Here is a 25672-nt window from a genome sequence, read left to right as displayed (position 1 = left end):
CCCAGCTTGAAGGTTGTATTTTGCTTAGTGCAGCTCTTTGCCTGAACCAACCGCTCAGCTAATGCTCCTATGCTGCATGCCAAGCATGTTTGGAGGGCGACAGAAACGGCATTATATAACGACCACCCCCCCCTTGCTCGAATCCCGCGGGATGTGGTGTAAATGACACCAGACAGGGGCGATGACGGCTATACTCAACTGCCACGGGTAGGTCTATATATTCCACGGATTGACCGTCCTGAGCGCTGCAGCCGCACGTCCTCATGGAAAGCCCACAAACCTCTGCTCGTGGCCGTGCTCCGTCAAGACGATGCGCTGGAGCCTCACCCTCTCCGCGGCAGCCCTTCAGGGCGCCCTCCTTATTAACGCCATTCCCGGCCGCAAGGATGCCCACTGGAAAGAGCTCGCCCCCATCCCCTTGTTCCCGCGTCAAGAGCGTACGCACCGGCCTCTCCTCGACTCCCTCCCTGCCAAACAATACCTCTCGCCCGCGATCTAGCCGCTAACGTGAACCAGACACGGCCGTTCCCTTGAACGCCACCCACCTCGCCATCCTCGGCGGCATCATCCCAGGCTCCTCTCCCTCCAACCCCTTCCCCACCACGCCCCTCATTCAGCTCTACTCCATCTCCACCAACGCCTGGGTTTCCCTACCCGACCTCCCTGTCCCGCTCAACCACCCCAATGCGGCCGCCGTGGACGGCAAGATTTACCTCCTCGGCGGCCTGTCGGACGAGGTCGGCGACGGCGTGTGGCGCGGCGACGGGCGCAGCTTCGTCTTCGACTTTGCGTCGTTCGCGTGGTCCGAGCTGCCGGCCATGGACGAGGCCAACGGCGATGTTCCGCGGGGAAGCGCGGCCGTCGGGGTTGATTCCGACACGGGGATCGTCTACCTCGCGGGCGGCATGACGAAGCTGCCGCTGGTGGAGGGCCAGGGCCACCAGGAGAGCGTGGATCACGTGTCGGCGTTTGACACGCGCCAAGGGAGGTGGGTGACCCGAGAGCAGTTCGCCCGCGGACGGGACGAGGCGGAGGTGGCAAAGATCCGGACGATGCCTGGCAAAAGAGACCATGCGGCGGCGGCGGTGGTGGATGGGGTGTTGTATGTGCTCGGTGGGAGGGTGGATGGGCAAGAGAATGTTCGGGGGGAGGTGTTTGCTTTGGATTTGAAGGGACTCTTGGAGGGTACGGGTGGGAAAGGAAAGGGGAAAGGGAAGGGGAAGGATGAGGATGTCCAGGGGTGGGTGACCAAGCGGGCGCGGATGCCGACGCCGAGGGGAGGGGTGTGTGGTGCGGCGGTCGGAGGAAAGGTGTACGTCTTTGGCGGAGAGGGGAATGCCGAGGAGGGAAGCGAGGGCGTGTTTGATCAGGTTGAAGCGTATGATACCCGCAGGGACCGGTGGGAGAGCGCCGGGAGGATGAGGGTCCCGAGACACGGGACTGCGGCGGCGGCGGTTGGGCGTGGGATCTATATCCCTGGGGGAGGCGTCAAGTTGGGGGGAGCTCCGGTCGACACGTTTGATGTGTTTTACCCCTGAGCTTGCGGAGCATGGCCTTCGGAGACCTTGAAAGATGGAAGAGGTCTTGGGGAAAGGGTACAACGAGGAATGTGCCCAAAGACAAAGCAAAGAGATGGGAAAACCAGAATTATTCTTGATGTGCGAGCTTCTAAAGAGTCCGAGTGCAGGCCCAGGCACCCAGACCCGGGCATAGGAGCTCCTCAACCCGTAAAAACGAAACCATGCCCTCGATAACCAGCTGGGACAAGAAGGAGCATGGTGTATCTAAGGTAACTGGGTTTCAGCCCACCTAGTGAACACCGCGATCCTTCACACAGCCATCCTTCAGCTAGAACACACATCTAGGTATATCAATCAACGACCAGCGCCACCTCTTTGATCATTCATCATCCTTAGAACTCCAACAAGTCAAAAAACCCTCTCCTCGCACGGGTAACAAAGATTAAAATGAAAAAAAAAGAGAAATGAAAAAAGAAAGAGATAAAAAGAGGAAAGAAAGGACGGGGACAGAAAGAGAGATCAGATGGTTAAGAATCCTGGCGCTGAATCTCGGGCAGCAGCTCTGCTGCCAACCGGGCATCGTCCAAATCTTCATCCGTTCCTTGAGTGTTGCCGGCGTTGGTGCTCGCATAGGCAAAGTCGGCATGGGTTGCGCCCTGCGTCCCATGCGCCACTGGGCCCCCTGACCCCGAAGCGCCCCCAACCTGGCTGCCACTCTCGGCCTTTACCGCAGGCGTCACCATTTCCGCCTCCGGCACCCCACCTTGCTGCCGCTGCTGCGGCGGCGGCGGCGCCTCTAGCTGGTTCTTCGGCTTCCGCTTGCGATTCGGCCTCGGCCCCTTATACAATGAGCAAGACGCCGTGTTATCGAACCACTTGCAGTTGGAACAGCTATCGTGAAAGCTCCCCGGCAAGACGCGGCACGTAAGGAACGGTCCCAGCGCGTTGCGAGCCCGCTTCTGCTGGCACTGGACGCACGAGACGGCAGCGTCCTGCCCGCGCGAGTGGATCAGCAGGGCGTTGATGTAGCTCGGGCGCTGCGCGGCGATGTGCTTGCCCGTGATCCAGCCTTGGACGAAGTGGATGGTCTCGCGGCTGGGGAGGCGCCAGAGGGCGCGCTGGGTTTCGTGGTTGAGGGACTGTTCGCTGAGGGCGTCGCGGATGTTCACCGCCACCGCGGGGATGGGACGCTCAACCTTGGCGGCGTTCCATGCTTGGACCAAAGGGTTATCGCTATAGTCGGCTTCGCGGACCGTCGCGTTGGGACGGCCTGGCGGGCGGCCGCGACGCTTCCTGGGGAAGGCATCCGGAATGGCGGCGGCTTGTTGCTGAGGGTGGGAGGGGGAGGAGGAGGAGGAGGGTACATGTGCAGAGGGAGCGATGGCTGGATCAATGGGGAGATGTGGTTTGGGATCGGGATCGGGGCTGGGACCTGGGCCGGGATCTTGACCCGGATGAGCTCCGTGTGCTTGGCTGTCGTGGTGATGCCCGTTCTGATGATGCTGCTGCTGCTGGTGTTGCTGGTGCTGTGGCGGTACGTTGTTGTTGTTGTTGAACCCAGAAGTCCCAACAGCAGGCGTCTCCGTCATGATAGCGCTGATGGGCGTCTCGCCATTCCGGTCCATGCTCCTTACTCAATCCCCGACGACACGGACGAGGTGAATTAACGATGCGTCTAAGTGCTACAAGAAAGCAGCAGCTTTGCAGTGTTGGAGGCCACTTTATTTTGTAGTCGTTATTGAGATGACGAACGTTCCCCCCGTGTCGCTTGCATTGGATCCAAGAACGGGAAAAGTGGGCCTTGGCACCCGCGGCCCCACCTGCTTGCCCCTTCCATGCCGTGGGATCCATCTCTTGGCCCGTCACGGCCAACCCTGGCCGTTGCCAACCCTGAAGCGCGGCCTCCCCGTGCGTTCGTCAGCGCCAAGCGCAACCCGTCGCTAGTGAACGTTCGCCTTGCATCACATCACCACATCCAACACCCGGCTCGAGACCAGGCCAACCCCGACGTTTCCAACATCGCTGTTCTGCTCAAGCCCGTCGCTCGTTTAGCGTCATTTCTGTTTTGCTTTCATCCCGGCCGAACCGACATCATGTCGAATCCCAACGCCCTCCTCCTTCTTGCCGACCACATCAAGCTGTCGCTGCTTGAGCAACAGCGCGCAAAGACGCTGAACCTGCGCCGGGATTCACAGGACGGTCACATCTCGCGCTCCCTCGATCAGTTCAGGGAAGGACTCGAGGCCCTCGAGAGGGAACAGCATCGCCTGCGCGAGGCCGGCGATGAGAGGTACAACTCCCCGAAACGACGCTCTCCGTGACATCATCCCCAGTCTCACTCTCCCCCCCAGCAAAGCCGCCTCCCTCGGCGCCACCCTGACCTCGCTGCGCAAACAATACACCGACCTCTCCTCGCAATTCCACGGCCACGCGACCCCGGCCACTACCTCTACGCTAGTCCGGCCCAACGACCCTTCCCTCGCCGCCGACTTTGTCCACGCCCAATCCTCCCGCCCGGAGCCGCCCTCGCAATCCTCCTCCCCCGCCCCGCAGCACCGGCCCCAGCCCCAACCCCAACCCGCCAAGAAGGCCGTCCGCTTCTCGTCCCCCTCGCCCGACCCTCCCCTCCGCGCCAACCTCTTCCCCTACCGCGACGACCCCAGCTCGGCCGGCCCGTCCCTCATCGACGACGACTCGGCCGGCTACCGCGCCGAGATCGACGCGCAAAACCTCTCCAACACGCAGATCCACGCCTTCCACGAGCGGATCCTCCGCGATCAGGACGCGCAGCTCGACGCCCTGGGCGCGTCCATTGCGCGCCAGCGCGAGCTGTCGGAGCGCATCGGGGACGAGCTCGAAAGCCAGGTAATGCTGCTTGACGAGAGCGATAGGGCCGCGGACAGGCAGGCCAGCGCGCTGGCGCGGGCGAGGCGGCATGTTGGCCGGGTCGCGAGGGGCGCCGCGGAAAGCGGGGAGGGCAGGCAGATGGGGGCGATTGTGCTCTTGATTGTGGTGTTGGTTTTGTTGATCATCATTTTGAAGTAAGACGGAGAGTTCAGAGGGGGTCAAGGGCCGGGGGGGGGAATTGTGAGGCACAGCTCGTTTGGTTCATGGCGTCCAGGGTAAAGGAATGGCGTTTGGGATGGGAATAATCGCTGGTCGAGGTTTGTGGTTCTGTGCTTCATTTTGTTCGTTTTCTGTTGATCTGGCACCAGACAAGAGGTCACTGTAGGGCCTCTAGCCTCGTATAATGACGAGAAAGGCACGGCTCATCATCTCTGCGCATCTTCGAAGGCTCTCAACAGTTTTACCCCTCCATTTCTTGCCATCCCTGAAGCCCTTTGGGCTGTCAATTATCGTAATTACCGTCAGCCTGCCAACCACTTCTCAACTCGGATTCCGGAGTAGACGGAAGCGTGAGAGAGAGCGAGAGACAGAGAGTTTATTGACGATGGGAAGCCATCAGAACCTCTGGTGCCGTCAAGTCAACGTTAGTTATCTTGCTACAGTCCAAACCTTGCGGGGGCCCGCTTATCAATTCCAAGACTTGCCCAATCTGGCAACAATCAAAGCCCGATTAGCTCAGCTGGTTAGAGCGTCGTACTAATACTAGCACCCGCTAGCATCAGTAATGCGAAGGTCAACAGTTCAATCCTGTTATTGGGCATCCAGCATTTCCTTTTGCTTTTGTACCCTTTACCTTCACTTTTCATCCTTTTTTTTTATTTATTTATTTTGCCCACCTTACGACCACAAGATCGACGAGGAGCACATGTTTTTGCCAGTTGAATAGGGCTACAGTTCAATTATATTGTTTCTCAACTTCCGCCTCCCCTCTCTTCAACAGAACTTCCCCATCATTGCAAGCAACGCTACGCATCACAATATCTTGCTGGCCCTGTGCGTCTACACTTGTAACTTCAGCGATAGCTGATGAACCAAAAGGCTTTGTCCCCTCCGCCTACCGAATGACTTCACCCTCCCTGTCAATCCCCTCAAGAAATTCGAGGATGGGACTCCCGCCCAGCACGCCGATGGTGCCGGCGGTTCCCTTCTTGTCTGACGCCCAGACCTCGTGGAACTTGACGCTTTTATCGCTGGATGCAACGATAATGCATCCCTCCTTTGCAGAACGACTGCGGCTGTTGCCCGATGCCCTCTTGTTCCCCGCCCACGAGCCCGTATCCCGGGGCCCGCTGGGGTAAGGAATTGCGTAGAGCGCTCGGTGTTCGCCGGCCCAAGGAACTGCCGCGACCTGGCGACAGTCGGGCCACGAGAAGACGGCGATGCGTATAGGGTGGTCGGGCTGGGTGTAGCCAAACGTCGCTGCGATTTCACGTCGCGTTGTTGACCAGATCAGGCTCGTCACTTGAGCAGACACAGAGATAGATGCCAGCGCGGTGCCGGACCCCGTGTGGAAGAAGTGGATGCACTTGTCATTGGAACCCCCGCCTGTCGCGACCAAGCTATCTTGCCAGGGACAGAACGCGATAGCCTTGACTGCTGCCCCGTGAGGCCAGCGGCATCTTGCGTCGGCAGGGCCAAGTTGCTTGACCGGCCGAAACGGCATCGCCATGAAGACCTCCGTTCCCGCGGCCGAAACCTCGCTGGCACCCCGAGCGTGTCCCGACGCCGGCTCTTCTGCATGGTGAGGCGCGTTGTCTCTGATGTCTGGTTGCTCCGCCTCGATCTTTGCGGCCTCGAACAGGGCGCACAAGTTGTCGTTCCCGCCTGTCGCGAAAATGTCTCCGCTTTTCGACCACGCCAGGCCGCATATCTGCTGCGTGTGGACAACGATGCGTGCCAACAGCGTCATTTCACCCGACCAGTTGTGCCGCTCCACCTCCCATCGCTCGGGCCACTCGACGGCGTAGTAATAGATCATTCCGGTTTCATCTCCAACCAGGAGATCTTCGTTCTTGACTGGCAGGCCTGGGTGCTCCCAGCTCTTGGAAGGCCGGAGCGTGCACACTGGCTTCCAGCTGAGGCAGGCGATGGCCGCCGGCTGGGTTGCCTCAAACCGCGGCTTCGGGGCGACGCGAGATGCGGCGGGATCTGGATCATCGTATAGTGAGAGCAACCCCAGAGTCCCGTCTGATCTTCCGAAAGCCAGAATGGCCTTGCATCCTTCAGTGGAGGAAAACGACAGGCTCGTCAGGTAGCCGTTAGGGTCCGTCGCAGAGTTGAGGAGCCGCACCCCACGGGTCTCTGACCAGCCGTAGAGCAAATTTCCTAAGCCGACAGCGAGGGTGTGGGCCGTGGCCGAGTATGCCAGGATGGAGCAGTAAAAGTCGTCACGCAAGTTTGGAGCGTCAAGGACCCTTCCTACGTCAGCCACGTGGGAGGCCAACCTTGGGCAGCGTGAACATACCTGAAAGGAGCAGTAGGCAATGCTCGATTCCCAACGGGTGACTGGGGTTTGAGAATTGGTCCGTCGTTCACCCATTCTGTCCCGTTCCATCTGGTACGGATGTACCCTGGTTTTGTCGACGGAGAGTTGCGATGGGAAGCTGACGTGACGTCAAGAACGCGCTGCGTAATATCGATATCAAGGGCTGCGGCAAGCCGGGCTTTGTGCTTCTCGAGCTCCTCCTCGTTTCCGTGCCTCGCGGTTGGGAAGGTGGTCTGGAAGAGACGAGCATTGGTTCCTCTTCGAACCAGCTGTCCTCGACCGTTGTTAACAGCAGCACCTCTGAGGCCAACGGCCCAGGCCGCGTTGGGGTCGGCCTGCTGTTCGATTCTATCAACACTATTCTGGTCGAGAGGACCAAGAACATGACCCGCTTCGCTTGTCAGCTCCAATATACGGAACCCGTGAGGCACGCTCTGTACATATCACGAACCTTGGTTCCGACTCGCAGTGCGGACACGCATGGGGGAGTCCAGCACCAGGGGAGCCACGGCCCTTCGGCGGTAGACAAAGGGATCTTCCGTGGCCGCGTTGTTTCGAACGAGCCGTTCGGCAGGCGTCAGCTTGTGCGGCTCTTTGTGGATTCGCAGTCTTTCCGAGGCGTTTGTCTCCCAGTGTCTTGTCGGAATGAAACGGTCAACGTGGCATAGGGGCGTTGTGTTAGACCTCCCCTGTTGGAGTCTGGCGGCTGGAGAAGAGCGATGGAGTGGCTGGCAGGCAGAAAGAGATTGAGGGCTCTGGTACGGCAGACTGGCCGATCTCTTCCTCTGATGGGCCCGGGTTCGGACCGTCAGGGGCTTGTCGGGAACCGCGGCGACCACATCTACGAACGTGTTCTCAGCGTCGCTGTCGACGAACAAGTCGTCTGACTCGGAGCGGTTGCCATCGAAGTGTCTCAGCAAGCCTGTCGACGAGCCGTTGTCTTGTCTGTCAGGGGATGCTTTCTTGAGCGGCAGTAACGGAGAGGCAGAGCCATAGCCAGAGTCCACGGGGCTAGGGGGCTCTGGGGTGCTTTTCTCATGACGATCTCGGCGGAACGGGGGTCGAAAGGGAACCGTGGTGAGCATGGTCTCGCTCTGGGTCGACCGTTTGATGGCCCAGATTCAGACAAAATAGTAGACTAGCGAGGAACGACGACTACCGGACGGAATAAGACAAACGAATGCGGCCTCCGAGTGCGGCTGTTGGTGTTATGGGGAGGCGATCAGCCAGGGCCCTTGGTGCGAACCATGGCAGGTCAAGGTCGCCCAAGCCTCACCCAATTTCAGTCTATGCCCGTGAGGCGCGGCTTGATGACGTTGGTGCTCCGGGGGTTGCTGAAGCTCCTGAAGTGGTGTCGCAACGATGGTATCGATGTTGGTCGAATGGGTTGGCTTAGGGGGACGAGAGTGGAAGGGGGGGTTAGATGAAAAGGGCAGAACAAAGACCGAGGTTTAACATTGCAAACAAAATGCAACCACCTGAGGCAGGAAAGAATCCCAAATATATTTCAATGCAAAGCAGTTCCGTGGGCTTATTTGGGGCCAGGGAAGGCTCGATCTGGACACTCGATCGCACAGAAACGGCAGGCGTGAGGTTGAAGTTCCCATATCTCACTCCTCGCTTTTCCTGTTCGACTTGGAGAGCCGAACCTACTAGAAACAATGTAATGCGAAGGTAACAACTTGAGAAACCTGGACTTTGACCAACACCCTTGACACATAACCCAGTCCATCCTCGGGAGTTGGCCAAAGGGCTAAAGTAAACAACAAGAGGTGGAGGAGATGGGTTTTGGGAAGTGGCTGGGTTAGGGTTAAACGTGCGGGCCGTTGCCAGCCCGCTTTCCCGGGCCACCCGACTCGCATAGGTAACGTTAGTGAGCTCCCCGCGTTGATGACAAGAGCCAGGATCAACGCCCACCCCACTAACACACGAAACACATCCCCGTCAAACTGCGGCATCATCCAACCCCTGAGTCTCGAACGACATCTTCCCAAGCCATGGCCGACGTAAGCCATCCCCTCCGTGGCCTTGCACCCTCGGCCAGGAAATTGACTGATAGCAAGTTCCCCCTCAGCAAGGCGGCTACTCGCAACACGGCATAGCCCGGACCTCGCGCGTCCGCACCGAGGAGCAGCGCCAGCGCGACCTCGACCGCATCGCCAAGTACCGGAACCTCGAGGACCAAGTTCGCCAGCGTGTTGCTGCTTCCGACTACTCGCCCGAAACCTTCCGCCTCACTTCGGCCCTGCTCAAGCTGAACCCAGAGTACTACACAATATGGAACGCCCGCAGGCGCTGCCTAATCTCGTCCTCCTTCTCAAAACAGCCCTCTGGATCCTCGCACTCGAAGGCGTCCTCGAATACTTTTCCTACCGCCACTACACGAGGCTCTTCCACCGCATCGTCGTCGGCACCCTCGGCCACGACCCCGCCCAGCCAAGCCTCCCCGACAGCTGGGACGAGTGGTACAACAGCTGAGGAAGCGACGCACAATGATCGGTCCGACGCCGAATCCGAGGCGCACGACTTTTCAATAATCCGATCCGAGCTCACCTTCACCATCCCCCTCCTCCTTGAGTCTCCCAAGTGCTACTGGATCTGGAGTTACCGCCTATGGATACTCCAGCAGGCCATCTCCCGGCTCCCCGCCGCGCGCGCCCGTGCCGTCTGGGAAGAGGAGCTGCGGCTCGCATCGCGCATGTTGGATAAGGATCGCCGCAACTTCCACGCCTGGGGTTACCGGCGGCATGTCGTTGCGCAGCTGGAAAGTCCCGTGCTGAACGGGAAGAGCATGGCCGAGGCCGAGTTCGCCTACACCACGGCCATGATCCACAAGGATCTGTCTAATTTCTCGGCGTGGCACTCCAGGGCGAAGTTGATTCCATGCCTGCTTGACGAGCGCGGGGCGGATGACGCGGCCAGGAGAGCGTTTCTTGATGCTGGTACGTTCAACTCCCTCCCCATCCTCTTCCGTGTTGGCTTAGTCACCCCTCATTATGCTGCCCCCAACAACCCTCCAAAGCTAACCGCCCCTCCCGATTCTCCAGAGCTGAACCAAACGCGCGAAGCCCTCAACGTCGGCCCCGAGGATCAGTCCCTCTGGTACTACCATCAGTACCTCATCCTCAACATCGTGCGACCCTCCCAACACCCTGCCATGGCCCCCCACTTCTCCACCACAGACCGCATCGCCTATCTCGAGCGCGAGCTGGACGAGGTCCGTAGCTTGCTGGAGGACTATGACGACGTACAGCTTGTGTACGAGGCGCTGTTTGAGTACACGCTGTTCCTTTGCGAGTTACGCCGCGGAAATGCAAAGGAGGGCAAAATCGGGGAGGAGGAGAAGAAGGATTTGGTGGAGTGGCTGGGAAGGCTGAAGGGGTTGGATCCGATGCGGAGGGGGAGGTGGGCGGATCTGGAGAGGGAGTTGGGGTTGGAAGAAGGACCGGGGAGTCGTTAATCCTTCAAAGATCAGAGAAGATGTGAAGTATCCGGGAGAAGAGCTGTCGAAAGAGCAGGACTGTAAGATACGACATAGTCTTCCCAGTTCTGCTCTTTCTTACTCATTTATCATCACATCGTCATCCTCCATTTGAGAGGAAAGCTGTGCCAATCATCCCGCCGGTTCCCCCCCCCCCCCCCCCCCCCCCGTTGATGGCCATAGTTTGCTCCACACATCCGAACCATTGCGATCCTGAATCTTTTCCAGCCAGTCTCCAGACATAGGGGCTACGGCGAGCTCTGTCGATATTTCCATGCCGAATCTCGTCTTGGGCTCTGTCCAGCCCAGGGGCTTCTTCTTGCTGCCTGAATCGACGTCATAGACGGCATCGCGAGCCCAGTCGATGAAGCGATCGTCGGCGGATTCCAGAATGTCTTTTGAACCGGCCCACCCGGCGGCTGGTGAAGAAGGTCTGCGTGGGCGATTACGGCGTTCCCTTCCCGGACCGTAGCTGTCGTCGTAAATGGTAGCGTTGCTCGTCCCGCTCTCTCCCGATGCGCCCACCACACACACGATCTCTACGGCCATGATTGTAAGAATGACCAGCTAATCATCAGCACATCGACAGTTAGTCCCGGGACACCAACCACAGCCGAGGCGCCCAAGGCGCAGCGCGTCCATAGGTAACAACAAACGCAAGGGTGCACCAAACATGCCCCGAGACTGCAACAAAACAAAAAAAGAGTCTTCTTCGACGTAGTTAGCTGAGTAGCTTATGGCCATGTCCCACTCCGTCGAGAAACCCCCTGGGGTATCGCGCAAGACTATCTTTTATGAGACCCAATCTAGAGAGAAAGTAGGGGCAAAATATAGAAAGAAAAGGAAACAAAGCCAGAGAGCATGTATGCGCGAGGCAAGTCTGCCAACACGGCACGAGGTATCTCCTAGACCGCCCATCCGCGCAGCCATCCATCCGTCCGTCTATCCATCCGAGCAACAAAAGAAACTTATAAGGGTGGTAGTGATCGTCAAAGATATCCGTCACGGCCGTCTCCGTCATGATCATCGCCATTGCTCCTCTCCGCTCGTCGCCACGAGAAGACTCAGCTTCCGACCGAGAGAGCGGAAGCAGAGTCCTGGGTCTCTCCGCCTCCATTCCCTCCTCCCTCAGCACCGGTCTCGCCGCCGCCGCCGCTGCCGCCGCCCTTGCTCCTCCCCGCTGCCGCCCGAGCCTCGCTCGCCCGCCTCCTCTCCTCCCTCTCCTCCTCCACCGCCTTCTTCCTCCGCAGCTCCACATCATCCCTCCTCACCACCCTCCTCAGCGCCTCGCTCGCCTGCACCAAGCCGTCGATGCTGATCGCGTGGTTCGCCACCTGGTGGTTGATGTACATGTACGCCTGGGCCGCAGACTTGCACCCCAGCAAGGCGGGCTCGTTGAGCTTGAGCAGCGCCAGCGCAACCTGGAACAGGAAGGTCCCCGCCTCGTGCGGAGCGCACAGCACCACGTCCCAGACGCGGAAGAGCGCTTCGGCGGAGAGGCAGTACGTGAACAAGGAGAGAAACCAGGCAAAGGTCATGCTTTCGAGGTGGATGTCGAGGGATTCGAGATGAGCCGACAGGCGGGGGAGGACCTGCTTCACGTAGCCGCGCATGACGATCTGGTCGGCGCGCGAGGCAATGAGGGAGTCGTCAAAGTAGTGCGGAGGCAGGATATTCTCGACGATGGAGGCGAGGATCCAAAAGGCGTCTTCTGCCGAGGGGGTGACCAGCAGCAAATTGGCCGCGACCAGGTTCATGCCCTGACAGTAGCCGACGTCGGGGTTGCGGCGGGCGTAGGCGAGCAGGACTTCCCGCAAACGGTCGACGCCGGGGCCTTTGCGGAAGAAGATGTTGTCGGTCAGGGTGCGCGTGATGTCGGCTTCGATTTGGCGTGCTACCTGCCGGTCGTCGTTGCCGCCTCGGCCGGCGGTGAGCTGAGCGTAGTAGCCCGGTTCACGCAGAGCGTTGGCGCCGCTGCACTCGGACCAGATCTTGTGCCGGTACGCCACCGGGATGCCGCCGAGGAGGAGCGAGCGGAACTCGATGGCCTTGGCCCGGCCCATCTTGCCTTGGATGCCCATGCTGGCCATGCCGATGAGCTCGCCGTCGGCGATGCGAGCTTCCGGCATCACGGCGGTGGCCTTCTGGAACCGTGCCTCCGCCGCTGCGGCTGCTGCGGCGGCGGCGGCCTCTCCATCCCGCTTCCGTTCGGCTCTGACCTTGCGGAGAAAGTCGTTCCATCGCGCCTCCTTTTCCCGCTGGATCGAGTCGTGGAGGCTGTTGAGGTTCTCGAGCAGCAGCCGGACGGGCTCGTTGTCCTCCTTGGCAGACGGGACGGGCGCCAGCTCGCCCTCGGAGGATGGTACCGACGATGGCTGCATGTCCGCGTCTCCGGGGGTGATGGCGGCCGTGGTGGTGGTAGCACACGGCAGGAATCCCCTGTCCTCGGAGCGGATGCTCGGTGACTGGCTCGGCGATCGGGCCGGCGCGGAAGAGTCGGCGGCGTCAAGCACTTCGAAGCCTTGAGCGCTGATCAATGGCGTGTGAGACAGCAGCTCGGTCGGGTGCGTGGCGAACATGAGGTAATCCTGCCACCGTTTGGGCTTGGCGGCGTCCTCGCGCGCCTCTTCCGACGAGCACGGCGTACCGGGTCGGTTGTCGCTCCCAAGGCTGGCGTCGCAACTGGCAGCATCATCAAAGGTCTCGGGCGGCAGGTCGCCACGGCTGCTTGTGACCAGCTCGACGCGGGCGCCCTTTTTGGCTTGTCGGGCCACCTCGGCAGCCATCTTCTGGCGTCTCTTGCGGCGCTGGTCGTAAATGAAGCCGTAGCGGTCGGTCAAGTAGTCCGTGCCTGCGTAATTGTTGTTGTAGATGTGCGTCAAGGTCGGCGGTTGGTCTTCGGGCGAAAAGATGGTGTCCATCTCCACGGGACCGTAGCTCTGGTGTCGCATTGCCGTCAAACTCCCTGGGGTCGCCGCCATGGTGCCCCAGTCCTCGAGCTGGGGTCGTGGTGTGGCAGCCATGGAGCGGGTCGTGCCCGTCAGACGGCGCATCGCCGTCAACGACTTGGGTCCACCCTGAACTGATACCGAGCGGGTAGAGCCACTTGCACCAACGCTGGACGATGACGGACCCCTGACGGAGCCGCCGTTTTGGGCGCTGCTTGACCGGCCGCGCACCTCGCCTTCCCGGCCTGCTGCCGCGCTCCCGACAACAAGGCGCAGCGCCATGCTTGCCAAGGAGGTTTTTCGGGCTGCGGTTGAGGAGTTCATCGAGCTGACACTAGACGCCCGGCTTAAGCTGCGCACTGAGTCCTCCTCGGGCGGGCGAAACAGATCCTCCTGCAGCGGGGGACGCCGCTCCGGGACGGTGGCCTTGATGACGGCCGTCGCATGCTTGCTGCCGGTTCCGGTCCTGACCTCGGCTTGGCTCGACCTCTTCACGCTCCCAGTGCCCCAGATATAGTCCTTCCACCCACGCGCAGTGCCCTTGTTCGATGGTGCAGGATCGGCCAAAGGCACTGCGCTTGCTCGTATGGTGGCGTCCTCGACAATGCTGCTCGAAAACGCATGTCTGACGTCCGCTGACATGGCGTCCGTTACCAAGTCTGACAGCTGGGCCTCCGACGTCTGCCTGGTTTTCGCCTGGGATCTCGCTTCCTGCTCCAGAGCCCGGAGGCGCGTCTCCAAGTCCAGGCTCGATAGGCCGCACTCGAGAATGATTTTCCTCAGCGCCCGCTCTCTCTCCTCGGCGCGGCGGCGCATCGACGCGATCTGGTCGTCTCGGTTCGCCAGGTCCTCGGCGATCTGGCGCACGAGATTCACGGCACCGTGGCGGGCGATCAGCCTCTCGATGTGCGCATCGTCAGCCAGGTGGAGAGCACCGGGCACCTTGCGCACGGCTGGGGGTTCATCTTCGAACAGGGCGCCCCGCGAGGGAGAAGGCGGGGTGCTGGTAAGGTGCGCGACGATGGAGGACGGAGGCAGTCGGCCTGGCTGAAGATCGCCCTCCTGTCCGGGTTGCTGTGCCGAGGCCTGAGAGGAATCCTCCGCGCTCCTCAAACTCTGGCCGGACGTCTTGCGCGACGACGGGGCCGAGGTGACGAGCGTTGCGTCGTCGTGGGTAGCGGGGAAGTAGGAGCGCTCTTGGCGGGGCGACTCGGGAGAGAAGGAAGGGAACGAGGTAAGCGACTTGTCCTCGGACGGTGCGATGGACGAGGATGCGCTCGAGGCCTGGGAGGCCAGGCGTTTCCGTGGGCGGGCAGAGGATCGGTGGCTCCTCGTCGAGGCGGCCGACTGCTGCGAGATGGAGCGCTGGAGGGGGACCGGCAGGGTCGAGGAAGAGGCTGATGCTGCCTCCATGTCGTCGGATCGTACTATGGCATCGTCTGCGCGCGGGAGCGAAGTGCTGTCGTCAAGGTCGCCTGGCTACAAGGCCATGCCACCGCGTACAGCTTCCGACACCAGCCGTGGCCTGGGTCGACGCGGCCACGAGGGGTAATCGGGTGCTCGGCTTGCAGTTTACGGGTTGTCGTTATGACGGTGGTGGTGGTGGTGGTTTCGTGAGGGAGAAGAAGAAGAAGAGACAAGCGTATGCTGCGATAGGTGGTGGTGCCTCGATCTCTCAAGCATCGAGGCCCAAGATTGTTTACCCGATCCGCTTGCCGTGATGGGACCAAAGCTTCGACCTGACACACTGATAATCAAAACGTAGCGTTGGTGTCATGCAGCGTAGGTCGCGGAGCGTTGCCCCATGCATTGGCTCCCTGTCGTTCCGGATCCCTGCCCCGTGCCTCCAGGGATTGGCGCCTTCGCAGGCCTGTGGAGGCCTGTGATTGGCCAGGGACAGCTTCGATGAGACCCATCAAGACTCGTCTGCAGTCATGTGCCAAGGCGGGCCCGGAGCTTGTCCCGAGATTTCTCCACCTGATCCGGAGCCTCGGCCTGCTTTTATTGATTTCATCTCCAGTCGTCTGTTTGTTTACAGTCTGGTCCTCAGCGGTGACACAACGGAGGCTGCTTTACCACGATGCACCTTGCACCTTTCCATGACCGTTGGCCGACGTCTTTGGCGTTGTCCAGCTGGACCCCTTGTCGAGCGCGAGGAACGGAAAATGCTAGGGCCAGCGACGGCGAAAGACAGATTCAATGCGTCTTGCAGCCATCCATTCCGTAGTGTAGTACTATAGTATAGTATCAGTCCGTCCGATCAAGAGATCCCATCTATCCTGGCATCAAGTCTGCCGCGTCCGCGTGACGACACCACATGAACAACCAACGGGAGACCTCCGTTCTGTCTACTTTATGTCCGGCTCGCTGCGCTTCAGCGTCATGAGAACTTCCAATGTGGTATCGAACTAATTTCGGGGTCTAAGTTTACCCACAAGGTCAAGTCTAGCTGCTAAGCAGAATATAATGTCCGACCATGATCCATCCACCCCGTCCGACGCTTTAACTCCTCACTCCGGTCCACTCGCCTCGCGCATTTGTCTCCCGGGTGGGAGTCTTGTTGCTGCTCCCGCTCGCTCTCGGGCTCGCCGCACCGGCTCTGGCCTCGCTGTCGTCGGCCCCTACAACGACACCTAATCCCTCCGCTCCCGTCGTCACGCTCCAGCTGCCCCAGCTTCCTCTCTCCTCGTACTTGGCGTACTTCCCGGCTGCAGGTTCCTGTGCTGACGGCCCGGTCCACGCATACACCGACCCGCCGGCATCTTCGGACGCCAGTGGGCCCTTTTGCTCCCGCGCAACCTCCTGCGGGTGCGGACCATCCCGCTCCGGCAGCCTCGCGTACGGAGGCGGCGGTGTTGACGGCGGCGGATGGCGCCACGTCGTGCCTGTCACCGCAAACCGGCCCGACGCGGCCGAGGGCGGACGTAGTCGTTGGGTCGAGGTCGACCCGGCGGCATGTTCATTCCACGTCGAACTGCGCAGGCCGGCCGGTGAGGACCAAGTCGTCGAGGGAGAGGCTGACGACTCCACGGCCGATGGGCTCCGGGGCAGCGCCTTGGTGGGAGGCGGGCTCTGCGGTGGGAGTGGAGTCGGAAGCCTTGGCGTCCGGGGTCCACCAGGAGCGCTTCTCCGCGGGCTGTTACGGGCGCCGACTCCGTCGCCGACATCCACCCACGTCCGTTCTGCTGCTGCGCTCCCGCCACCGGCGCCTCCGCTTGGGACACGACTCGACAGCCTCGCTGAAGATGACGACGTCCCCAGCAACCCAGGAAGATCCAGCACCTCCTCATGCGGCCGCGGCGGTCGCAGCGGCAAGAGCACCGGCGAAGGCGCGGCAATGGGAACCTCGTCCCTCAGCGTCGAATGCCCTGTCGACGGTCCGCCGGTAGTGGAGGAGGAGGGTGGCTGCTGGCTGTACCGCCTCACCCGTTCTAGAGCCGCGGCAGAGGTGCTGGAATACGTCCTTGGTATTGCGGCCGCCCCGCCGACGCGCTCGTATCGCGGGGTGAGCTTGCTCGTCGTGGGCGAGTAGACCGGGGACGTGGGGAAGCGAACCTCTCCACCGGTGTCGGATGGCAGCTCGTCGGCTGTGGTGAGCGGGGTCAGGGGCGGTGACGGGGAGCGGCCGTTCCCGCGACGAAAGATCGAGGGGAGCGCAAACTGGTGGTCGCGGCGGTGGCGCGGAGGCGCGAGGATGCTGCGGACGCCGCCGCTCGACGCTACCGGCGTTATCAGAGGGGTGGGCGAGCTGGTTGGTCCGATGCTGTTGTCGCCCAGGATACCGCCATCCGGACCACGTCGTGGTCGTAACCCTGCGCCAGCCAAGGTTTCACGCCGCCTCTGCCGACGCATGCACACCGCTATGAGAGCGAGCAGCAACAGCAGCGCCAGCACGGAGCAGATGGCGATGACCGCCTTGCCGTGATTGGTTATTCCGGTGCTGTGGGCGGATGCAAATGTTCTCAGAGTCCCTGTTGGGTACGATGTGGATGATGCCGTCGCGGTTTGAATCAGTCCGGATTCTGTTTCCCGGGGAGGTGCTGGTATTGATGGCGTTCTTCTGGGACGGCAACTCTCCGGCGGCGCATTGGTGCTGCACGCAAAATCCGACGGCGGCGGGCCCGGATCGAAGATGTTGTAGAAGCCGTGGCTGGAGCTCGTCAGCCTCGCCCATCGCCTTCATCAGCGGCATCAGGGTCCTCACATTTGGCATGTGTTGATGATCAAGTTGACGTTTGCTGACACCGTTTAGCCCAGATTCGCCCGAGGTTCCCGAAATCATTTCCACCCATCATTGCCTCGGGAAAGAGAGGGAGCTGCTACTCACGATCTTGCCCGAGCCCTCCCTGGGAGTTGGCCACGCCGCAAAATACCCTGTCGCACCAGTAGAGCTGCCAGAGCTCAGAGGCCGCAGTGCCCTGGTCAAGGCTCGCGCATCCTTCTTTCCAACCGCTTGTCTCCGTCCACTCCGAATACGCTTCCCGCAGGAACTGGGCTCTGCAGTCCTGTATGCACGCCCTTGGGTCCCAGGGTTGCTGTTGGATCTCTGCTGGGTTGAAGTAGCACCCGCCGCAGCTGTCTGAGGAAGCGGTATCCATGTTGTCGGTTCTGTTGGTCTTGTGCTGGCCTACGGACTCCTTGGACGCTCAAGGCGGGTTCGGCAGGGGCGAGGCTTGGTCAAGCCTGATATAGCGACCGGCATAGTCCTCCAGGTTGTCACCAAACAGATGCCGCAGGCTAGCCCAAGCGGTGCCGCGGGCGAAGGTGAAAGCGATATGTGATCTGTTCGACGGGGCAAACAGTCGCTCGGCGTTTCGAACAAACGGTGTCGAGAGCCCACGAGGAGCAGCCGGGGGTCGTCTGGCTTGTGTATGTAGCCGGTCGAAAACGGTGCTATTCACCCAACCACGGGTTTCTTTTGGCTCAAATATGACCAGCAGGTTTCACCCAGGAACAGCCAACACAAATCCATGTCTGAGCAGAGACAAACGGGACGCATCAGGGGATGGGAAGCAAATCCCCGGTAGCGGGAGGACCACGCGAGATTATATACCACAAGTTACCAAGCTCTGGGGACGGGATCCTACATGCCTCTCCCGTCTCTTGTTGTCTGGTCCGCCAGAGGGAATAAGCCGGGCGGATCCAGTGCCGCCCCCGAAAGCACAGCCTTTCCGGTCGGCTCAATGATGCGCTACCACCCACCAACTGCAGAAGAGACCTGAGGTAATACGTCCACTTGCACAATCCCTTGTAGGCGGCCGCACACCAACACCCACCGCGCGGCACAAGGTTATTGCAAATGCATAATCCATAGTGTACAGGTTCAGCTTCCATATATTGAAGAGCGCTTGGAGTTGCAACCCTCCCGTTCCTGATGCTTGCTGAGGACTGTTGAGAGGACCCATGCCATCCCTGCCGTCCTTTAGAAACACGTGCCAAGGTTCTGTCAAATACAGCCGAGCCGCTTACCAACAGATCAAATTAACAACAAGGATGGGACTTGTCTGCTTGACTCCGGCATCTCCTCTTGGACGCTGCTGAGAGACCTATGTATTTCCGCCCCCCACTTTCTCTCAGACAAGCCAACCAATCCCAGCTTGCCGTTCTATTTTCGCCTTCCCTTACGCCAAGCCAGCTCGCCATCAGCGTCAGGCCCGGTCCGGACAACGCGCAAACATCTGTCTGCTGCCCACAGATGGAATCGATACGGTTCCCCCCATCCCTCAAAAAGGATCAATGCAAACGCCCGTGACACGAGCCCATCCTAAGAGGACACGCACCGCGCAACGCGACGCAACAGCAGCGCGACACCGTCGCTCCCCAGCGTCACCGCTGCAGCTGCCCGTTTGGTGCTCCTGTCCGGGCCTTCGTACGCAAGTCCGGCTGCTCATTGCCTTATCATCGTCACAAATCCGAATCTAAATTCTCGAGGCTCGACTGATGTGGGTGACGTCGTGTTGGCTGCCGGGGAATGTTGGCGAGTGCCTGCCTGCCTGGTGCGCACCAGCCAGCCCCAGCCCGCGTGGTATACGACTCACCCGGCTTTGGCCTGACGATGGCTGTGGGGGTGGTCGTGGTGATGACGACGAGGGCGGAGACCAAGTACCAGACGCCGCGACGATCAAGGTCTGAGCGATAGACATGGAAACGTCCCGGGTCGTTTCCAATACTGGTGAGAGGACGCGGCAATGTGCATGTACTGGTGTTGTGTAGTACCAGACAAGGAGACAGAGAGATCTCTGTGTTTGTGTCTGTGTCGGCGTGGGCAAGGTTCTGTTCGTGCGTGCGTGCGTGCTTGCGTATGCGTGTCTTCCTCCGTCTTCTTCATCTCAACTTTTCCAACCCCCGGTCAACCAACCGGTCGGGTTACCATTAAATCCTTGCACATGAGATATCCCTGAACTTCAGTCGCACCTCGGATGCCCACGCCATCCCCCACACCTGACGGCGATCGTTGAAAGAGTGGTGACTGGCGATTTTAGAAATTGTAGCCATGGTTATAAAGGCGAAGTGAACGGGTAGTGATGGCTGTTCGACTCCCGGACGCAGATCCAACATCGAATATCTTGGGCAAGAGGGCCATAAGATGTCCGCAGAGAAGGCTCAGGCTGGGCAAGGAGAGTATCAGCGGTATAGGCTTCAAGGTGGCGTGACACTTGTGTTTGTCCATCGGGCTGTCTTCATTGTTCAGATTCGGGCTCGTGCTTGTGGGGGGTCTGCTGTGCTCGCATCTCCTTTCCTGTCCTACGTACATTTGACCCAAGATTCAACAGCAGTCGGGTCGAGAGTTGGCTGCCGCCGCTGCAGGGCTCCCATTGTCCTGCTGTCCTCCATTGTTCCTGTCCTCACTCGTACCGGAAGTATCAGAGATGCAGGCACCCGACGGACTGGCCTCCGGTGGCCTGTCCTACATGCGCTTACCTCTCTGAGATGGGCACGGAAAACCGCTTGAGTTGAAGGCACCGTACATTATCGAGCGATATTGGTTAGACCCGGAGGAACATCACGAAATGGAGATAACCAGAGGCTTACATGGAGGTGGGTGCGTTCTCAGGTTTGCCGTCGTTGCTATGTGACCTTGACTTTCGTTCGATTTGACCCGGTAAGTTTAGTGAATATACCGTGGATATGCCTAGCCATCTCACATTCAACCCATATGTTGGATTGTCAATGAAGAAAAAGAAAAAAAAAAAAAACCCCGACTACTGTGATCTTCATCCGTCAGCAGCTGAAGATCTCATCCAAGAGGGGGGGAGGGGAGGCGGAGAACGATCATGGGCCCCCCTGAGAAGAAAAAAAGGCCCGATACGAGGGATTCATCAGGCCATGCCTGCGGTCAACTTGTCTGAGAATATTCTCATCCCTTGTTTTCGTACTTACGTTAACATCTAAAACTCCCTAGCGCCCGAAAAGATCGCGCCTGAAGGAGATACACTGCAGCCATAAGGTCCGATTAATGGTTTTCCGTGTAAGAACGCAGCCAACCGAGCAGCGGCCGGAAACCTGATCGGACGGGGGACCTAGCATACCATACAGGACGACAGCAATATTAACGGATGGTGATGGATGAACAGCAAGTTACATCTCAGGACTTTTAACGCAACCAAACTTCCGACGTCATGCATTTTCGCTGGAGCGCTGGGAAGCTTCAGTTGTGGAACTCAACAGCACCAGTCAGGCTATGTATAACCATCCGTTTGGGCCACCATCGGACCCTGTAGGTAACGATTCATGATCCCCCGCTGGGGAGACAGAGGGCATAGGCAGAGCATTTCGGACATCCATCGCCAAAGGGAGCCCGAGACGCCATTTACTCCATGCCGAAAGGTCTCGGCTTTTTCGTTGCACCTTCTCACATCGGCGACACAGTCAGACCACCGCCGGACTTCCTGGCCGTCTGTTCTTCAACGATGAATGCCCCGCTCAGGTAACCCGGCGTCACCTATGCAACACCTTGAAAGAGCCGCCCATGAAGCATTCACAAAATGGGCATGGTACTTTTCGTCTTGGTTCCGGCTCCAGCATCCCCTCGGAGTTATTGGAAGAGCCTCATCGGAAAAGGGCGGTACATGAAGCCGTCTCTGCATATCATCCAGGCAGCCTTTTCTCACCTCGCCGTGGCGCTCGGGGCATCAGCCACCCGGCGATTCATCGGTCCTGAATACCCCCCGGCCTTTTCCTCCCTGGTCCGATATGGTGGGTGGTGCGGACGGGAACGTCCCAAAGCGTCGTTCAGTGGCGGAGAATTGTCCACGTTCTCGAAGCCTCTCAGCCCTCCCGGCTGGTAGGGACTTTCAACGGCACACATTTCTATGCATGTACCCGTCACACCGCTCGTACTGCACAGGAAGAGGCGGACTTGGGAGACCAAAGCACGCCCAGACCCGGGACCGGTTGAGGCTGGATAACAACGTCATTAAGGGGCGGTAAAGAGCCTCGTTGGATTGAAAAGGTTCCGGGGCATAGCGGGTATGGGCTGTACTGTTAGGAACAGGAGTCAGGGCAGTACAACTGGACAAGGCTCTGCCTGATCTCCGAGGGCCAAGCATCTCAGCACCTGGAGCGCATCTTAGCAACTTGACACGTCACCAAAGCCTTGGTCATGAGAAGAAATGCGCCACGGCGCCTCGCAGCGTTTGCCCTCTTTGTCATGGAGAGCAAAACGGCCCGAAGACCTAGCTGCCAAGTCGGCGGCATGGGCGGTAGCACAACAGGCGCTGCCCTTATGTTGACACTCCGAAACGAACTTGGATCAATAATATCTATAGTAGACAGGTAGGCTTCTTAGACATGGAGAGGAAATGGAGATGGCGCAGAGATCCTGGGTCCGTGGCCGAAGATCATGTCTTGAACTTCCCGAGGTACATGAGCGTGTCTCAAGCAAGAATATCTGGGCCTCGTACCTCCGGTAGTGGCCCGAATGAGTCCCTACCATCCTATGTATGGAAGCCATAGTGATGCCCTGAGAGAGATGTGAGCACCTGGTGTCGGTTGATGTATATTACTATGCATAAATAAAGCTCGAAGTTCTAGACCGCGTCGTGGCATGGCACAACGCCATGAAACATGCCAGTTAACTCAAAGCAAGACTTGCATCAGGATGGCGCAAGCACCTGACAAGACCCCTGTGACGAGGCTCTTCCTGGAATCAAGGCCGGTTTGGCTGCCCGGCGTGTGCGTGTGCAGATCTGCAACTTATCTTGTTGTCGTCATGTTCTCGTTCGATAGTGTCTTGAAAGCATCTGCCGTCGACGACAATGGTCGACAGGCACCCATCTCCTTTCGTCAACGAAACTAGCGAACTACTGTGGTATATGTCCATGCTACCTAACCTCCGTGGCAAGTGAGACGTGTTGTCTTTCTGGTTGTCCCCAACTCCCACTCATTCCCAAAAAGGAAATCAGCTGTCTTGCAAGTGCGGAGATGGGATGATTGACCTACCACAACATGCAACTCGAGTCCCGGTCTCGTTGTTGTGATTGAATTGAACCTGGAATCAAGCTTTCGAGCTCGGGCCTGGGACTCTCCGAGCCTGCGTGGCGGCATAGAATCTTCCATCAAAGAAATTTCGGTGTTTGGTGAAGTCCAGAACGTGCAAGACGGACCACCTCAGAGCCGGAGAATCTGGGGAATCCGGGGACCCGTTGGCGCTAAAGCACGGGGCCGAGGTGCCTGAACCCGTCGACCTCGGCCCACTGTCGATCCCCCGCGTTTCGGTGCCGAACCGAGAGCCTGTCGCGGTCCGGACCTGGCCCCGAATGCAACTATACTTGCCGGACATCTCACCTACCCTACCTCCGGGTCTTACTCGCTTTTCACTTCACCTTTGCTTGCAAATCAACATCCAGAATCAACTCAACCCCTGGGCCCCACACGCAGCCGCCACAACGCCCGGATTGATCAACATACGCCATGTCGGACCAAGCCCAGCGCCGCCTTCAGGCCGTCGGCAACCAGCTCGCCGGCTCCGGGTCCATCCCGCCCATCCACAAGGTCGCCCAGGGCGGCCCGCGGGTCGCCGGCAAGGTCGTCATCATCACCGGTGGGTTTGCCTGGACCCCGTTCAACAGCAACACGTCGCTAACTCCCACCAGGTGCCAACTCTCCCCTCGGTATCGGCCGCGCCTCCGCGCACCAATTCGCCGAGAACGGCGCGCGTGCCGTCTACCTGTGCGACTTTGACGCGACGCACCTGGAGACGCACAAGGCCGAAATCAACGCTCAGTGGCCGGCCGTCGAGGTGCACACGCGCAAGCTCGACGCCGCCGACGAGGCTGCCGTGAAGGAGGTTGTCAACGATGCCATCACCCGCTACGGCCGCCTCGACGTCTTCTTCGCCAACGCGGGCATCGTGGGTCCCGCCAAGGCGTTCACAGATATCACGGCGGATGAGTTCAACGAGGTGATGAGGGTGAACGCGCTGGGGTGAGTTTTCCCCCCTCTTGGTCCCTCCCTGTCGGCGAGTTAGCTTGGGCTCGTGCAAGCTAACAAGCGCTGCAGCGTCTTCCTCGCCGCCAAACACGCCGCTCCCGCCATGCAGATCACCTCCCCCTCCAAGCCCACCCCCTCAGGGAGCATCATCGGCACCGCCTCCGTCGCCGGCATTCGCTCCAACGCCGGCAGCACCCCGTACTCGGCCTCTAAGGCCGCCGTCGTCTCGCTGGCGCAAACAATCGCCTTCCAGCTCGCCGGCACGGGCGTGCGGATCAACGCGATATGCCCGGGCCTCATCGAGACGGGCATGACGGCGACTGTGTTCAACGCGGCGCGCGCGCGGGGAACCGAGCGCAAGATTGGCCAGCTCAACCCGCTCAAGCGGTACGGACACGCGGATGAGATTGCGAGGGTGGCGCTGTTCTTGGGGAGCGACGAGAGCAGCTACGTGAATGGGCAGGCATGGGCGGTGGACGGTGGGTTAAGCGCGGGACATCCGTATGTGCAGGGGAAGATGGCTTGAGAGGCCCGGGGGGAGAGGGTGCGGAGGCGTCGATAACGAGGATGAGGCCACCAAGGCCCGGCCTGTTCAGCTCCTTCAGCGCTCAGCGTCGTGAAAGCTTCGCGAATGCTACCAGATTCCTACCCATCCGTCAATCTTGATTCATGCCTCGGGAGGCTATTGGCCCGAAACTGCGACATTCTCTCCTGACCCAAACCTACCATCGTCCTGGTCCAGGTTGCCGTTCTGTCCTGTCCAGGGACACAGTAACTAAGCAGGCGGCTTTGCCAACGGCAGGCAACCGTACACAGCAGTGTGCTGTACTGTGTACTTCTGCATGATCTAACGAAAGACATATCCATGCTTCTCGAATTGCAGGCATGATGATGACTGTCTCATGCAGTCTCGCTCCGCCCCGTCGTCTCCTATTATTGTCTGGAACCGACGTTCAGGGTTAGGGTTGTGTCCGTTACCGGCCACCGGTTCTAATTTCCCTCCCAACGCGGTTGTGTCGCGTGAGCACAGTGGGTCAAGGTTGCCCGTTCTGGGAGCGGGCGCGGGATGAGATCCACTAGCGGTGTGGGGCCAGGGCCGATGGCTGGCTGTGGCCGTCTGGGGTGCAGGTTGCCCAGATCTGTATCGAGTTTGGCTCTTGCCAGCTTCAAAATTGAATAAATCTTTTGGGTTGGATTGGCGGGTGGTCGGTTTGCTTCTTTTGGTTTGCGGAATGGACATGGCCTCTGCCGCGAGATTGGGGTTGAATTTCGCTGCCCCTTGAAAGTGAAATGGCGAGAGCACCAACTCGGGGCCGAGGTGCGACCCGACCTTGGTTCTGACCATGGCAAGTGGCAACGTTGCGATGACGTTGTCCGCGCAGGTGTGCGGTGAGCTGACCGCCTCCCCCTGACTCGATGCGCAGTGATCGGATCGAACAGTCGACGCGTTTTCTTCCTCGGAGAAGACCTGCAAGATTTTCCGTGTTCACGCTGGCGCGGAACAGAGCCTGTTCCCAACGGGTGCTTGTTGGCACAGCCCCCCCCCTCCCCCCACGGCCTTCAAGAGGTACGGAGGGGTCCGAAACATTGTCCCCCAGCGGTGTGTGTGTAAGCGGTGGAGCCCCGTCGAAACGCTTCAAACCGTTCGTTGCCCTGTTGGCTGCAAGCGCTCACTTTCTCCAGAACCCCTCTGAGGAGGCGGCATCCAGTATGCTGTAGCTCTACCCAACTACTTCTGCACCCAACCAGCTGAAAGCCCAAGCAAGCTAAACAGCGGCAGTCCGAGTTTGGTAGTCCGGCCACGTTGAAGCCTTCCAAGCCAGTCGACCTGAATGAAGCGACTTGGGGCGTGGGGGGCTTCGCAAGCGAGAAGCGAGCCGCGACGGCCCTTGATCGCCAA

The 25672-nt window shown here is 59.7% G+C and overlaps 8 protein-coding genes and 1 non-coding gene across 9 annotated transcripts; 5 read left to right on the top strand and 4 right to left on the bottom strand.

Annotated features, from left to right (window-relative positions):
* Positions 1-310: 310 nt before the first annotated feature.
* VTJ83DRAFT_6412 (uncharacterized protein) lies at positions 311-1538 on the top strand (the record flags this gene model as incomplete). The annotated part of the gene is made up of 2 exons (XM_071013121.1): positions 311-437; positions 517-1538. The coding sequence occupies 2 exons, from the start codon at positions 311-313 to the stop codon at positions 1536-1538; spliced, it is 1149 nt and encodes a 382-aa protein (XP_070864039.1).
* Positions 1539-2047: 509 nt separating this feature from the next.
* Positions 2048-3145, bottom strand: VTJ83DRAFT_6411 (uncharacterized protein; the record flags this gene model as incomplete). Its single annotated transcript, XM_071013120.1, has 1 exon — positions 2048-3145. The coding sequence occupies one exon, from the start codon at positions 3143-3145 to the stop codon at positions 2048-2050; it is 1098 nt and encodes a 365-aa protein (XP_070864038.1).
* Positions 3146-3613: 468 nt separating this feature from the next.
* VTJ83DRAFT_6410 (uncharacterized protein) lies at positions 3614-4565 on the top strand (the record flags this gene model as incomplete). Its single annotated transcript, XM_071013119.1, has 2 exons — positions 3614-3810; positions 3872-4565. 2 exons carry the CDS (start codon positions 3614-3616, stop codon positions 4563-4565), a joined length of 891 nt encoding a protein of 296 aa, XP_070864037.1.
* Positions 4566-5091: 526 nt separating this feature from the next.
* VTJ83DRAFT_t151 lies at positions 5092-5187 on the top strand. Its single transcript has one exon. It is a non-coding gene; the product is annotated as a tRNA-Ile (tRNA).
* Positions 5188-5481: 294 nt separating this feature from the next.
* VTJ83DRAFT_6409 (uncharacterized protein) lies at positions 5482-7997 on the bottom strand (the record flags this gene model as incomplete). Its single annotated transcript, XM_071013117.1, has 3 exons — positions 5482-6841; positions 6892-7303; positions 7364-7997. The coding sequence occupies 3 exons, from the start codon at positions 7995-7997 to the stop codon at positions 5482-5484; spliced, it is 2406 nt and encodes an 801-aa protein (XP_070864036.1).
* Positions 7998-8909: 912 nt separating this feature from the next.
* VTJ83DRAFT_6408 (uncharacterized protein) lies at positions 8910-10372 on the top strand (the record flags this gene model as incomplete). Its single annotated transcript, XM_071013116.1, has 3 exons — positions 8910-8918; positions 8987-9854; positions 9960-10372. 3 exons carry the CDS (start codon positions 8910-8912, stop codon positions 10370-10372), a joined length of 1290 nt encoding a protein of 429 aa, XP_070864035.1.
* A 1085-nt stretch (positions 10373-11457) lies between these two features.
* On the bottom strand, positions 11458-14754 carry VTJ83DRAFT_6407 (uncharacterized protein; the record flags this gene model as incomplete). The annotated part of the gene is made up of 1 exon (XM_071013115.1): positions 11458-14754. One exon carries the CDS (start codon positions 14752-14754, stop codon positions 11458-11460), a length of 3297 nt encoding a protein of 1098 aa, XP_070864034.1.
* A 1089-nt stretch (positions 14755-15843) lies between these two features.
* Positions 15844-17939, bottom strand: VTJ83DRAFT_6406 (uncharacterized protein; the record flags this gene model as incomplete). Its single annotated transcript, XM_071013114.1, has 3 exons — positions 15844-17491; positions 17546-17579; positions 17669-17939. The coding sequence occupies 3 exons, from the start codon at positions 17937-17939 to the stop codon at positions 15844-15846; spliced, it is 1953 nt and encodes a 650-aa protein (XP_070864033.1).
* Positions 17940-23253: 5314 nt separating this feature from the next.
* On the top strand, positions 23254-24298 carry VTJ83DRAFT_6405 (uncharacterized protein; the record flags this gene model as incomplete). The annotated part of the gene is made up of 3 exons (XM_071013113.1): positions 23254-23383; positions 23436-23766; positions 23842-24298. 3 exons carry the CDS (start codon positions 23254-23256, stop codon positions 24296-24298), a joined length of 918 nt encoding a protein of 305 aa, XP_070864032.1.
* Between the last annotated feature and the right edge of the window lie 1374 nt (positions 24299-25672).

The sequence above is a fragment of the Remersonia thermophila genome, chromosome 6 (assembly GCF_042764415.1).
Source record: "Remersonia thermophila strain ATCC 22073 chromosome 6, whole genome shotgun sequence".
Classification (NCBI taxonomy): domain Eukaryota; kingdom Fungi; phylum Ascomycota; class Sordariomycetes; order Sordariales; family Chaetomiaceae; genus Remersonia; species Remersonia thermophila.
This window is presented reverse-complemented; position numbering and strand designations above follow the sequence as displayed.